Here is a 15,695-nt window from a genome sequence, read left to right on the forward strand (position 1 = left end):
TAGAATGCAGAGGATCTTAATGTCTTTAAGTTGGATTAACCAGCGATGGTTACAAATTGTCCCTCAACTATTTATTATTTATAGTCTTAGTTAATCAGTGGGTGGTTTTGTTGTATTGGAACCATTGTCAGTTTGCCAGACAAATGTCTGGAGGCAGAAGAGAATCACACATTGTGCATTGACCAAATAATTCCTGTCTTTGAATAGCTCTTTTTGAACATGTTTAAAGTTTTAATCCCACCATGACTGCAATGAAATGGTAAATATTTTTGTATATTATGCCAGTGCCGGACATGTGCAGCCTTAGAGGGATTATCAGTCTTGTACAGTGTTAAAAATGTTCAGAAATTTCAGGTTCAAGATGCACTTACTGTTCCCACTCATTGTTTCTGCTCAAGAAGAGATCCTCTTGTATATGGCAACTGTTTTTAATCATCCTTTCTGATTGAACTACAATGGTTTGTGACAGTATTCACATACCTCTTTAACCTTTTTCCATGTACTGCCACTTCACAACTTTAATTGCTAGCAGTGTTATTGATGCCCCTAAAACCTGCCTCCTGTCCAGGCACGTGCAGAAAGAGGGGGGGCTAAGAGGGCTTGAGCACTTGCCCCTTTTGCGCCTTGCCCCCAAGTGCCCTTTTGGTCAAATTTTTTATTTATTTTTTATTATTATTACCTAAGCCCTCTGACACATAATTACATGTACTGAAATTGTTTTGTTTTTTGTTGTTTTTTGTTGTTGTTGTATTTTTCAAGAAAAACAACATAATAAGCCCTCTGGCCACCTTGTTACCTTTGACCTTTTGCCCATGACGCATGACGCAGTTGCCTCTCGCGCAGTGAGATAAGGCAGCTAACTGGAACTCAACGTAGTGAACGTTCCAAATTACAGAACAGTTTTTGGTGAATTTAAAAAAAAAAAAACGTTTTTGGTGAATAAAGTGGAGTAGACTTGCTACTTGTCAGATGACAGAAAACGAACGTATCGTTTCTGCTTCAGCACGGAGTAGCGGTTTAAGCAGAGAGGTATTTATTCTGGCGTTAGGTAAATGTATCTTGAAGGAGAATAGCACTTAAATAAAAGTCCAACAAGGACATTCATTTAGAATTAACAATAACTCACCCTGAACTACCATGATAGATATAATTTATGTAATAATCAATCAAGCTGCTCCTGTCCAATAAAAGTGTCATTAATGAAAGGGAAAAAACTAAATCCAGACTTTAAGTAAGTTCAGGGTCTGGTTCACAGAGTATGAAGTTAATTTTGTTTCACAATTATCCAATGAAAAACAAAAAAAAAACCTCAGTTAAGTAAAATAAAATTGTAATCAAAACATTTGTAATTGTAATGATTTCTTTTTTAAAACTAAAATTAAATAACTCATTTTTGGCTCATGAACTTAAGTTATTTGCGAAACATAAACTTTTATTTGCACACATCATAAATCTTTTGTTGTGATTTTGGGCCCTGCCCACGACGTCATGTGAGAATCACGAGCAAAACTTTGAGGCACAAACAAAAACTTAGAATAGCAAGAAAAGAATTCTGACATGTGCAAAAAAGTTTGTTTTGCAAATAATTTTTTCACTACATGAGACAAAAATTTGTGATTCTAATTTTAAAACAATTTTTTTAAGCCAAATTTTTTATTGTTTAAGAAATGGTTAAAATTCAAAATGTCTTGATCACAGTTTTATTTTATTTAAATTAGGTTAGTTTTTTAAAAAAGAATATTTGTGAAACAAATTGAACTCCATAGCAGAGGACTCATTTTCTGTTAAATTTATATTGTTATGTTGTGCTTTTTTTTTTTTTAGATAAAAAAAGGCAAAATCAGTCTGTAGCAATATATTTGCTACAGACTGACAAACATATTGGTTTAAACACAAGGGTAAATCATTGGTAGTGTGGTTTAATAGTATTCTGATCATAACTCATTATGTTTTGCTTTTTTCAGTTCAAAGATGCCACATAAAGAAAGACCTCAAAAAAAAAAGAAAGGATCTGCCAGAAGCAGCCAAAGGTAGAGGATTGTTGACCAACTGAGTCAGAACGAGTACCGCAGGTAAGAACATAAAGGAAAAAAAAGCTTCTGGTCATGATCAACAGGCAGTTTTTGGTAGTGAACAATATATTTCATATTACAAGGCAGCTGTTATGTTTTTATTATGTTAAGATGTAATAAATCTAGTTGTATTTATCATTGTTTATTAAACTCTGAAAGATGTGTGACTTTAATATTCTGTCCTAAAATGCGGTTAGATGTGCCCCCTTTTTTCTTTTTTGAGCACCTGCCCCTTTAGTGGTCTCTGCCCAGCTCTGCTCCTGTCATTTATTGGTTGTTTCTAGTTTGCACTGGGAGAAAGCAGAAAAGCTCTTTTTTTTCTCACAGATTCTAATAATATACTGCCATGTTTTAGTGAGAGCGTCAACAAATATACCAAAAAAATTATAAAAGTTACCTACTTAACTTGTCTAAGTGCCAAAGCTCAAGGGTCACAAAAATCCCTGAACTTTGCTAATATTGAAGATTAGACTGGTTGTCAGGGAACAAAAATCAGAGATTAAACATGAAGCACTCAAACAAACTCAACTGATGCTTCTTTGAAAAAACTTCAAACAAATGAAGCTGTCTCAACGGAGGTTGGAATTTGCCCTGAAGTCATTCGTGTTTTTGCAGTTACCCTTAAATGCCATGAGGAAGAAAAGTTGCAGGAATTTCTAAACTTTCACAGCTTAGCATTCTACTGATATAGTTGCAGAGTTACTTTTTGAGAACAACAAGGCTATTTTATATGTTTAGATAAAAAAAGGCAAAATGGGAAATTAAATTATTATTTTTTGCTTGGTGTATCCTAATTTCTGTTACAGATTGAGAAACAACATGGTGCCGCACCTCTGAACATAAACCAATCTTCATCTGTCAAAAAAAACAAAAAAAAAAAAACACGGCTAATCCAACACTTTTCTAAGAAATATCAATCCACACTCAAGTTAATCTAGTTAAAAGAAACAGGTTTCATGTAACTATACCAAGAATTGAACTTTGGTCAATTAAAACTTTATCTTGTTGCATCTGAACAATTCTGAATAAATTAGTGCTAAATGAGTGTTGACTAGATATCAGTGCAGTTGGTATGTTCTCATAAACAAGGCCAGATAATAAATTTCACACTTTTGTTACATTGCAGCTTATGGGAACAGTTGGACCTCTGGAGCTTGACAAACCAGTTATGAAAAGAGACTCTGTCGCTGCTCCGTCTGATAAGCACGAAGACTGCTTATCAATACTTGATATTCCAACATTTCACTCCATGGATCCCTAACCTTGTTTTCATCACTTTGAGATGTAGTAAAATTGTGCAATTATGTACACAGTAGTGAATGCAGTAGTGAATGGGTTTTTCCTAATCTCTACTACAAATGGTTTTTATGTAAATAAAAATTACTATTTCCAGTTTTTCTATGAATTCTTTCAATAATTAACAGAATGTGCCGGTGTCAAAAAAGGTCACATTTTCAGTTTGCAAAAACAGGTGTTATCTCACAATTATACAAAACACATGTACTGGCATGTGATGGGAATTAATAGAAACTCCTCCCTTGTCTCAGTGGCATCCTCTAAAAACTGTTCTGTATATAAAGCCTCTCTGGGAAGTATCTTCACAAAAACTGTTACAAGCTCTTCCCCGGTTAGCAACTTGAGGTTTAAAAAAATAAAATGGGAAAAGTTCATGAGGGGAACAGCAATACCGAAGACAAGAAAACCGAGTTTAGTTTAGTGCGGGTCAAAAGTACATGGAAGAGCAAACTGGGGAAGAAGATCAATAAGGACGCAGTTGACTCTGTCTCGGCCGCAAAAATGTAAGTATACCTGTTTGTGTGTGTTTCATACACATAACTGAAAGCTAAGATGTTTTTACTGCTTTGTTTTTTTTTTAGTATGTTGTGTTTGTGCAAATATCTGCTTCCTTGGGTCAAGAACTACTTTAGCCTTTGTTAAATAATTATCTTTGTTAAGTTACTTAATTTCAAAAATGCTATTGCATAAGTGAGTTATTGTATGGTGTTCATAAAACTCTGTTAAATAAGTATTCACACATTAGAAATATTTGAGACTTTGCCAAGCACTTTTGCAACATCTGCTGGATATGGAATCTTTCAAAAACCAGTCTGTTTTATGCAAAATAGAGGTGAAATAATAATAAAAAAAAAAAAGGTAATACAGTAAGGGGCATGATTCATATAAAATTAGAGGGGAAGTTTAGTTTATTTGTATGATTGACAATTGCACTTTGATTGGACAACACAGGTGATAGGAGTTATTTGCTTGTAACATAATCTGTTGAGGACGTTAAATACATCAAAATTGTAAATAAAATTGTAAACAGGAGGCCACTCACAAACACTGGCTTATGCATCATGAGGAAGATAGTGTTTTATTGGATAGTTCGATTACTATTTATTTAAATCTCTTTATTTTTGAAGTAATTGTTGGTTTCCTCAGAATGATTTAAAAATACAAAACAAAGATGTATCTGGATAAAATGTCATGTCAAAAAAAGGTATTTCTGGAAACTTCCACGATACCACAGCAGAAAGTATGGATGTTGGTTTTATGGGTATCTTTGGTGGGGAAAAAACATGAATCATATATGATTCAATTAGCAAATGATTGTTGTGTTTTGTATCAAAAAAATATGTTTATTCAAGCAATTCAAGTCATTAAATGACCATTCAAAATAAGTTGAATGTAGTGTTTGAGTTAACTAGATCTTTTCCTGCACAGCAGAACTACTTTTCTGATACATATTTGTCACCAAATTTTTATTTGAGTTTCCTTTTTGGCAAACTTCTTACATAAGGCACAGTTTTCATACTCTACTCTACATACTAAATCCTCAGCTCTTGCATGGTGCTATTATGCAGATTGTTTTTGGAATAATCTAGCAACAAATCACATCAATTAGTCAAAACAGAATTTAAGGTGGTATTCTTTCAGGGAAATATAAAAACTAACAAGTTGGGCTGTTGTCTTGGATTTAAAGGTGTGCCAGAAACTAGTTCAACCTGTCACCATGCTCCTGTCTCAGAGAACATGATGAGATAATTTGACAGTGCTGTCTAGGACTCAGTTCGCTGGGTGTGGGTGTGTCCAGGATCATTTCACATAATTATGATGTGAATTTATGAGTTTATATGCTTTAGTGCTGAATAAATACAGAGCAAATTCAAATGTGTTAGATTTCCAGTGTTGGTATTGTATGTTAAAAATACAGTGTTAAGTCAACACTTGTTTAGCCTAATTCAACAACATGAGTGTTAGTTTCCCTAAAGAGTTGGTGTTATTCCAGTGTTCAATAAAAGCAATTCTGTCTGGTATTGATTTCTAAATGAACACTAATACCAATTCAGTCTAGTGTTGATTAGAAATGTTGATTAGAAATCAACACCAGACAGCTCCTCCCACAATTGCAACATATTTGTGACGTCAGGTGTTTGCAGAGGCAGCAGCATGTCGTCTTGTCTGGAGCTTATTATAAAAAGGTAAGTTCCATGTTAAAATTATCATGTTTTTGACTATTTTTTTATGAATGCATTAATTTTCCATTTGCGCAAGAGTATCGATTCATAGTTCGCTTAACGTACGTTTATTTGTTTGGATATTACGGTACATATGACTGTTTATTATTTTTGTTAGAAGCTAAAGCTAGCCAAGCAGGTGTAGCATGAGGTGTCGGATGGTTAACCGAACATTAAAACTGTCAGAAAAATCTGAAGGCCATTTGAGTTAACATTATTTAGCTGTGGGGTCGTTTTCTTCAAGTGTTTGGCTGTAGACTGCAAAACGGGGGAGTGGCTGTGCTGAACTGGTAGATCAAGCGATCTAAGCCACAGGTGTCAAACTCCAGTCCTGGAGGGCCATTGTCCTGCAACATTTAGATGTGCCGCTGCTGGACCACACGTGAATAGAATAATTAGGTCATTAGCAGGACTCTGGAGAACATATCTACACAATGAGGAGGCAATTAAGCCATTTGACTCCAATGTGTTGTACCCGTGGCACATCTAAAAACTGCCAAAATGTTTTTTCTTCATTAGTACATCATGTTGGTGACTGAAACCACGTTTCTTCTGACAGGTTGGCACGACTTTTATTGCTGTTCAAAATGTTTCTGTACGCTGACTAATTTCTGTAATACCTAATGATAATGTAACACTTAATGTCTGAGCTGTGTTCATGGTAATTATTTCTGACTTTGTTATGCTTTATCTTGTAGGTGGTGAAATGCTCTCCAGGCTAAAGGTGGCCAGAGTATTTTAAATGAACATGATGGTTCATGACACATGACACACCCAGATGGGTCTGATCAGTTTTGCTCACACTTATTTTTAAAATATTTATTTATTATCCTAACGTGTCTGCTATTTTTCTTGTTTTCCTTCCAGGCTGGGAAAAACAGGCATTCTTCTGTTGGTTCACTTGCTTCTTCCTACGTCCAAAGGCCACAAGAAAAATGCCAAAATAGCTCATGTCAAACTGTGGACCATGTTGTCAGATATGTGCAGGTATGTGGTTATTGTAATGATCCTGCTTCTTTGTAGAAGCACTTTCTCATTAGCTTCATTTGCTATTGAATGTAGCTGTATATATTATTAATATTCTTTTATTATTTGTTGTCTTAGCATTTTGTCAAAGATGGGAGCCAGTGTTGAAGCCTTTCTCTTTGTTGTGGAACCAGGACAGCCCTTCCTCCTACATGTTGGTGAAAATAAGAGCAGCACCAAAGACACTTCACCTTCAGTGCAAAGTACCATTAATGTATGACCTTTGTTGTATATTGCTGTCAGTGTTTTAGTTTTGAAATAAAAGTACATTATGTACAGCTACTTCTGTTGGTATTTTTGTAGATTCAAGTGGCATCTAATGTCTTTTAAAATGAATTTGGGGATTATTGACTGCCAGTGGTATTTTCTGGGGAAAAAAAGGTTTTATTGGCTCTAGTGCCCTTTATGTAATAGTGAATAAACAGAAAAGTGGGTAATGAGAGAAGGGGAAGACGTTCAGTAAAAGCCGGGAAGCGAACCTGCAACAGCCACATTGAGAACTAGGGCCTCCATATGTGGGTTGTGCTTAACCCCTACGCTACCCCAGCACACCCTGCCAGTAGTATTTGAAAACTCAGATTTCTATGTTCTATATTTAACAATATTCTGGGTTAAATTGACACATTCATATTGTTAACTTTTGACAGTACACACTAGTATTGGGTAAATCAACACTGATGTGTTAAATTTCAACTACTGAGTGTTGATTCAACTCTTTCAAAAATAACAGTTTCAAAAGTGTCATTTTAACACAATCGAGAGTGGACAAATATATACCCTTTCAAAGTGTTTAATTCAGCTCTCTAGGAGTTGAATTAACACTTCCAAATTTGCTGTGTAGTGATGGACTCTGACCTGAACCTTCAGAGCCACATAAAGACAGTTACAAAGTTGGCCTTCTATTGCCTGAAGAACATTTCTGGGATTAGAGGACTAATGTCTCTGCAAGATCTGGAGAAACTCGTCTATGCATTTATCTTTAGTCACATTGATTATTGCAACAATGTATTCACAGGTCTGCCTAAAATATCAGGCAGCTGATTAAAAAATGCTGCTGCTTGTGTTATGACTAAACCCAGGAAGACAGTATTAGGGAACAAAAGGTGGCAAACTCATGGAATATATAAAAAAAAAAACGCACATGACTCATATTTCTCAGTGCTCCATAGGGCAAGTGGGAAGAGATTTATTTTAGCACATCTGCGAAGACAATACATGTTCGATAAAAACAGCATATCTACAAAAAATCCAAAATTTCCCAACCCTATTTCATCTCTATTGGTGTGTATTTAAAGTTTTCCTTAATTTTTGCAGTTATCTTGGCACAATTTATAATGGTCTCAGGACTTATTCCATATTCTGATCAGCGAACATCTGTTCCATCTCAGTTAGGTTGATTAACAACTTTTTCAAGTTGTTCCTTATTTTTCTATACAGAAATTCCCTTCTGACCCCTTTTTGGCTTCAGCAAACCTTCCTTATGCACCCAAACTTTCTTTCATTGTCAAAGTGACCCGAGACTTTGACAATGTTGTACAGTTTTCCTGTCTAAAACTGTACAACGTAACTGTCTTCCAACATAATTCCACGTATTCCACTTTCAAGTAGAATCCTAACTAATTTAGCAGCTATTTTAATTGTATTATACCAAATTCCACATGCATTACTTCTGAATATGAAATGAATATATAAACATTTCTACATGTATGTGAAACCGGATCCTTTCTGTGTTGTGCTGGTTTTATTTATTGATCAGGCCGTGACACAGTTTGTCTTTAAAAGGATGATTCTCGATTTATTCTGATGAGAAAAACATAAAGAAAACAATCGTGTTAAAGGCTGCCTGCTCCAACTCCAACACAAAACAAAAGTACATAGCAAAAATTAACTTAAATCTACAAATAAACTGATGGATTTATTTATAGATTTATAAATAATCTATAAATAAATAGATTATTTATTTATAGATGTGTGCTGTTTATTTAGATGAAAAATAAACAGCACACACCTCTCCCACAGGACAACATGACAAAAGAGGAGGTTCTAAGGGGCGTAAACAATTTAAAGACAATACCACTGAAGAAGAAATAAAAAGGAGGGGCTTCCGATCTTAAAGTAAGACGGTTAAAACAATGACAGGTGTTTCAGTCAGGTAAGAAACAATACAAATACCCCCCCCAAAAAGACATTTTGTGTAATTATAACAAAAGAGAAATACAACCAGGTTACATATGTGCAAGTCCACTTAAGGTGTGTACAATATAAAATTGTGAAAATAAGTATTGTCATAATTAAACTTTAACAGGGTGTTTAATCAATCCATTTGAATTATCATATCAATAAATCATTTTTCTCCCACGGCTTGCCATGGCCACTTGTATAGGATCGAAAAACCCTGACAAGATTAATCTATCATACTGACTAGATAATTTTAGGAGAATGAAAAGTCAAAATAGGCAAGTTTGTGTCAATATGGCAAGTCGTAGTTAAAAACCATCAAAAATTTAAACTTGTAAACATTTTTATTTCACAGCTTTTCTATGATTTTAGAAAATTTAATGTCTCGCTATTTCTGTTCAGAGTTGCATAAGAAACTCTTCTGTCACTGCAAAATAAATAAATACTATTTTTCTGTTAATTTAGAGATTATTATTTTTGGATGCTCATATTACTTCAGTCACTTTAATTCTCTTGCATCTCCTTTATTTGGCCATGCTCAATTTGTTTCACTGGCTCAGCCCTGGTTAGTGCTTTTGTGTTTTCCTGTGCATTTATGGATGACTTGTGTTACATCCAAAACTGACTGACTGCAGATTGCTCATATGGTGTACATGCTCTATCATTAAGTTAGTTTTCTGAATATTTTTCCTGACTTTACGCAGTTTAATTGTCTCTGAATTCATGTTATTTTCTACTGTCACTACATGCTGGTATATGAGGAGTGAATGATGTAAGTCAGTGACTCAATGCTTGGTTTTCTTAGACATACACTTTTTAAACTACTTTGAATCTCCCTTCTGTGAAGTTTTCGATGGAGCAGTAGGGGGTGGTGGGACCAAAAAGGTGTGTTACACTTTTTTGTGTTGCCGCCGAGGTAATACTTTTTTGTGTTACCTCGTCGGTAACGAGGTAAGTCTAGAAAAAGTGCAGCAGCAATGAACACAATGTGTAGCGTTTCCCACCTAATTTGCATCTCTTTATTTTGCAAAAACTTATTTTATACACACATTTTCCTGATCTCTAATTCCTATATTTCAGTCTCTAATAACTGAAACATGAGTGCTTTAAATGTCCACATATTCCAGTGTCTTCAAATAAATCTATTCATAACATCCAAATCTGTAGTAACTTTTACCACAGGACTTTAATATCTATCAAACATTGAAATATATAGGAAACTGGAGTACTATGCTGACATAGTGTAAATTACAGTAGACTCAGACTGTACTCGATATTAATAATTTACTAATATGTAATGTTTTTAGGGACTTCAGCACTTAAATCTTGGTTTTACTTTCACTCTGGGAATAAACAAAATAATCTGCAAACTTTAATTTAAATAATTAACCTTAGAAAATTAACACGCTTTACAAAGTACTCTTTCAATACAATAGACAGGGCAATCCTGACCCATCTCTGGCAGCCTGCCAGACACTGAGAAGGGCAAATTAACTTAACTGTGGGATACAGAGTTGTATTCGCAAATATAAAATGTCTACACTTTCACAAGAAACCTCTGTTAAGTTGCTGTTTTGCAGCTGGATATTATTTTTTTTACTCAATAATGTATCTTGATTTAAAAAAAAATGAAATCAGTTAGCAATTCAACTTATTAAATCAGTTAGCATTTAAATCAGTTCCACTCAGTTCAGTTGAGTGAGCCAGTCCACCAACTTTGGATTTTGTGTCAACTAATATCCCCTTGTATCCTACAAATATGAACATTTACAGTTTGAGTGGTTATTATTTCAGAAAATCAGCTGAAAGTTTGGCTAATCTTACTAGCTAGCTGCTATTTTTTGTAGTTCTCAAGATTTGGTCCTTTTTATCGATGCAGCCTAAGTTTACATCTTGAAACCTGTCTGATTATTTTTTAATAATCTTTTCTTGTGTCTTGTGCAACAGCTATGAAAGCATCACAGACAGAGGCACCTCTTGGACCGTGGTCAGCCCCATCACCTTTACTTACAAGGTCACAGAAACTCATGACTTACTGGACCCAACCAACGACACTCTCTTGTTGGGCCACATCACCGACCCACAACATTTGGAGGACATTAAAAAATCAAATAAGCCAATCAGGCGTTTTGTAGTAATTGACCAAGAAGTCTTTAAAATCTACGGCCCCAAGCTAACTGAATACCTTGAGGCTAACAATGTAGTGTACAAGATTTTGGCTCTTCCAATCACAGAGGGGAACAAATCCATGGAAACAGCTCTGAAGATTCTAGATGATGTCAATAACTTTGCTCTCGACCGTCGAACAGAGCCCATCATTGCCATTGGTGGAGGGGTTTGTCTAGACATAGTGGGCTTGGCAGCTTCATTGTACCGGAGGCGCACTCCTTACATTAGGGTCCCCACCACACTTCTGTCCTACATTGATGCCAGCGTAGGGGCAAAGACTGGGGTAAACTTCGCCAACTGCAAGAACAAACTTGGGGCTTATATTCCACCTGCAGCTGCATTGCTTGATCTATCGTTTATGCAAACTGTTCCACGAAGACACATATCCAATGGGCTAGCAGAGATGCTAAAGGTAGGATTCTTCATCTCTAACCTCGGCACCAGTTGTCTGGTATTGCTGTTCTAATAAATCTGTCTGTAGCTATGCGTCCATTACAAATGTGCACAAAACTTTGTCAATATTCTGCTTATGTAACAAAAAAAACAATTTTTCAACTGCGATGTTTCCATTAAATAAGAAACACATTGAAAGTTTTATGAATACATTTTTTTCACGCAATAAGTCATTAAAAAACAAGTAGCACCATGATCCCCAACTATTTCCTGTTGCTACTACTACAGATCGCAGCTTTCTATGGATCAAGGTATGAGAAAAAATGTGAGGAAAAAATGTTATGGTTTAACAATTTTAATGATTTTACACAATAATAATAATAATAATAATAATAATAATAATAAACAAATGTAAAACACAATATACTTTATTTGAAACAAAAAGCAGCAATTAACAGTACAACTGCAAAAAATTACTTAAAAAATTGGTGATCACTGTCATATTAATTGCATCTTTAATGGTTTTATGCTGATATGTAAACGAGCAAAATATTAATTTAGAATTTTTTTAATAAAACAATGTATTGTTTTACAATGTACAGAACAGAATACATTCTTGAACCTTTTCTTTTGTACAGAGTAACAAGCATAAGAAGTTAGCATTAGCTGGTTAATTAGTCAGGCTTTCTATCCTGGTGAATGGATGTATTTGATGGAGCAGAATTTCTCTTGTAAGCGAGAGAGAAATGTACGAGACATTTTTTCAGTCAGCTGACTGGCACTGTCCAGCAACAGGTTGGAGAAAGGCAGTTTTTCATTCAGCTGGAGAAATCTATGCATTTTCTCTTGCATCTCCTTAAAGAAATTTAAATCATCAGCATTTTAAAGGGGCTATAAGCACTATAAGGGAACAACCCTTCCCCATGACTCCCCCACTAAGCTCCTTGAGACTAGCCAACAACAGTTACTTGGTTCAATTGCACATCTGCTGAGTTCACTATATGAGCTACTTTGGAGAACAACGGTAGTAAAAACAAATGTTGTTAACGTGTTAATAGTGGAACCATGTTGTGATGACTTTCTGAAGGAAGAGTGTCAGAAAGAGCAGAAGTTTCTTGGAGACAGATGCCCAATTTCAAGGCATTACATTTCAAAGTCACTTTTCTTTTTTAAGTTATGTTCAATATATACAGTATATACACAGCATTTTTATAACCACTCAAGGAAGCAGTCAAGAAAACACAACACTGCCACTTTAATACTCTACTCATAAAGTATGGCCTTTTTTACACTCTGTTTTAAAACCTAATTTCTTTAGTGATTTTCTCCTTCATTGCAGATGGCTTTGATGAAACATCAGGGACTCTTCGAGCTTCTTGAGGAACATGGCTGTATGCTGTTGGACACTAAATTCCAGGCTGACAACACTTTATATGGGCACAGTAGTGTTAAAGTTGCATCACAGGCAACCCACATAGCAATCACAACAATGCTAGAGGAGCTAGCTCCAAACCTTTGGGAAGACGACCTAAACAGACTTGTGGATTTTGGCCACCTTATTAGTCCAGCATTAGAAATGGTGAGCTGACACTTTTTTTTTAATCAATACTACTACTATTACAAAATCTTAAAATTCTTGCTAGTCTCATCTTGTTTGAAGTCTGTTGCTATCCAATTAAATTATTCCCAGGTACATTACCACTACAATGGAAATCGCTCAATTATGTTTACTCGCTCTGGTCAACTGAACTGAATTCAGTGAAACCCATAGATTTCTTTTGTGTAATAAAATAATAGAAAGAGACTTGCTTCAGTTCTTTTACATTGACCAGAAAATGCCAAAAATAATTTAGCTGATTTCTTTTAAGCAGAACTGAACAGGAAAGAGCTTGATAATACTTAATACATTAGTGGTAGCGTTCCCAAACATCAGTGGTGGTCAGTGGCGGTTTCTGATATGGGCAACATGGGCAACTGCCCGGGGCGCCATCTTGTGGAGGGCAGCATGAGAACCCTGTCCCCTCCATACTGGCATCAAGTCCAGCCAACCCCTGCCGCTCTTACAACTGGAGAATCTGAACGTCAACCATGCCCAATATTTGCACATGATAATGTGTGCTGATATGTACCTCGTCTAGTAGTACATTGTAGTGTTGTTTTGGTTACCCTTTTTTTTGTTTTTCTTTCAGTGTTGGTTAGAACAAGTTTTCTTATTCCTTTGTTCCTTTTGAGACTTATTATAAATATGTAAAATCTTGATTTCCCTGTAGAAACATTTAACTTGGAAGCACATTCTCCACACTTAATAGTCCAATTGCCTTGGTTTGATTGGGTACCACAATTCCAACTTTTATTACATTTTGAGCCAGTGCAGTTTTCTGTCACACTGCACTGTGACAAACAGTCCAAACCCTTTGAGCAACCTGTTCTCCACCTTGCCTGTGGTGGCGTTGCATCAAGAACCTCTGAAGGAATCAATACAAAAACCTCTGAAGAAGACACTGAACATCATTTCCTTCCTCATAAATTGTAAACGAAAATGGAGTGGCATTTTCGTTTACAATTTCTTTTTAATGGTAAAAGACGCATTTCTCTTGGACTAGACTAGACTCGCATGTTTGTTTTGGTTATATTTACCCAGAATGCCCTGCGCTATTACCTGCTTCCTGTCTTGGGAGGAAGCAGACTTCAACTGAGTCCAGGCGTTGTAGGCGGACGTATATTTGCTTTTATTGGTCCATATTTGAGGTCAATTGCACATTCACACCTCCCCAAACGAACCGGACTTTCTAGATCAAGGGTGTCCAAAGTTGGTCCTGGAGGGCTGGCATCCTGCATGTTTTACTTCTCTCCCTAGTGGTTGTAACAATCTCTTCATCAAGTCAATGTTCTGCTTAGGCCTTCTAACGAGCCATCATTTGATGCAGGTGTGTAAAACCAGGGAGAAAACTAAAACATGCCCTACAGGACCGACTTTGGACACCCCTGTTGTAGATAAATGGACTAGAGTTTGATGAAAGCGGACTAAACATGGCTGGAATGAGTGCACCTTTACCCTAGATGTCTGTCAATCACTTGGATATATTTATACTCCCTGGAAGTAGAACCAACCTCTTCTGAGCTTATTTTTTCCTCTCTGTATTTCAGAAAGTTCTTCCATCCTTACTGCATGGTGAAGCAGTAAACATTGACATGTCTTATATGGTATACTTGTCTCATGAGTGCGGCCTATTGATGGAAGAAGAAAAGCAAAGGATCATAAGCTGCATGGTTGGTCTGGAGCTTCCTGTCTGGCACGAGGAGTTCACCATGGAGCTAATTCAGAAGTCTCTGCAGGACAGGCTGAAGCATTCTGGGGGTTTGGTCAGAATGCCACTTCCTGTTGGTTTGGGGCAAGCAGGTAACAATCAAATACTGGCACAAACTCAATGTAATTTGTAATACTTTAGATGCAATGAATCTAAAGTTTTTATTTGCTTTCTCCTACTGCAGAAATTTTTAACAACACGTCATTTGACATCCTGCAGAGAGCTTACATCAAGTGGTGTGAGGAGCTGAGTGTCTCTTCTGACAGCACCTGTGACGTTTGATTCCCACATCCAACATCGTGTCTCAGTCTAGTTTTTAAACAAATAAGTGTTTCTTGTATTAGGTACATTGTTGTAGCATGGCTCACATGCATGGGAGACATTGTCGTAGTTACAGGCTAACATGGAAATACGTCCATCGTCTTTTCATATTACAGAGAGCAACTTTATTTACACTGGAAGGAGTGGTCTGCATTATTAATGCCATAATTTGTGTTTAAGTAGTAAATAAAACTGCTCATAGGTTTGGTAAATGGATTAAAATTAATTATTTTTTTCCATTTGTTTTTGTTACAATCATGTAAGTGCCAATAACGCTTGCTCATTTTCTGCTTATTTCTGATGTAAAATACACTTACCAACAATACTAATTTTTATTTTATTTTTTTTACAAATAAAGAATGTGTGTTTATTTACTATAAATCAAATGTTTTGAAAATTATTTTTCCTTTCAATATACATTAACACTGTGTGACAAACTGATGAAAGTTTGTGGACAAGAGCTTAAAGGTAATGCTTAAAGACACGGTTGAGCCCAGCTCTGGAATGCCAAAACACTGAGGTGGCGCTGGACCCAGCCAAGACCCTGAATGAGTGCAGCTGCTGTGAGCATTTGGGAGATGCTGCGCTGCTGCAGGGACACTGGGTGTTGACGGGTTACCAGAGTCAAAAGGTCAAAAAAAAGTACTTTTCTGTGTTTTACATCATTGGGTTTGAGAAATTGTATGTATGTATATATATATATATATATA

The 15,695-nt window shown here is 35.9% G+C and overlaps 1 protein-coding gene across 1 annotated transcript; it reads left to right on the forward strand.

Annotated features, from left to right (window-relative positions):
* Window positions 1–3,653: 3,653 nt before the first annotated feature.
* eevs (2-epi-5-epi-valiolone synthase) lies at window positions 3,654–15,310 on the forward strand. Its single transcript, XM_007540454.2, has 5 exons — window positions 3,654–3,871; window positions 10,742–11,375; window positions 12,696–12,935; window positions 14,504–14,756; window positions 14,849–15,310. The coding sequence occupies exons 1-5, from the start codon at window positions 3,729–3,731 to the stop codon at window positions 14,944–14,946; spliced, it is 1,368 nt and encodes a 455-aa protein (XP_007540516.1). The 5' UTR covers window positions 3,654–3,728; the 3' UTR covers window positions 14,947–15,310.
* Window positions 15,311–15,695: the final 385 nt, after the last annotated feature.

This window comes from Poecilia formosa, unplaced genomic scaffold (assembly GCF_000485575.1).
Source record: "Poecilia formosa unplaced genomic scaffold, Poecilia_formosa-5.1.2 Scaffold541, whole genome shotgun sequence".
Taxonomy (NCBI): Eukaryota; Metazoa; Chordata; class Actinopteri; order Cyprinodontiformes; family Poeciliidae; genus Poecilia; species Poecilia formosa.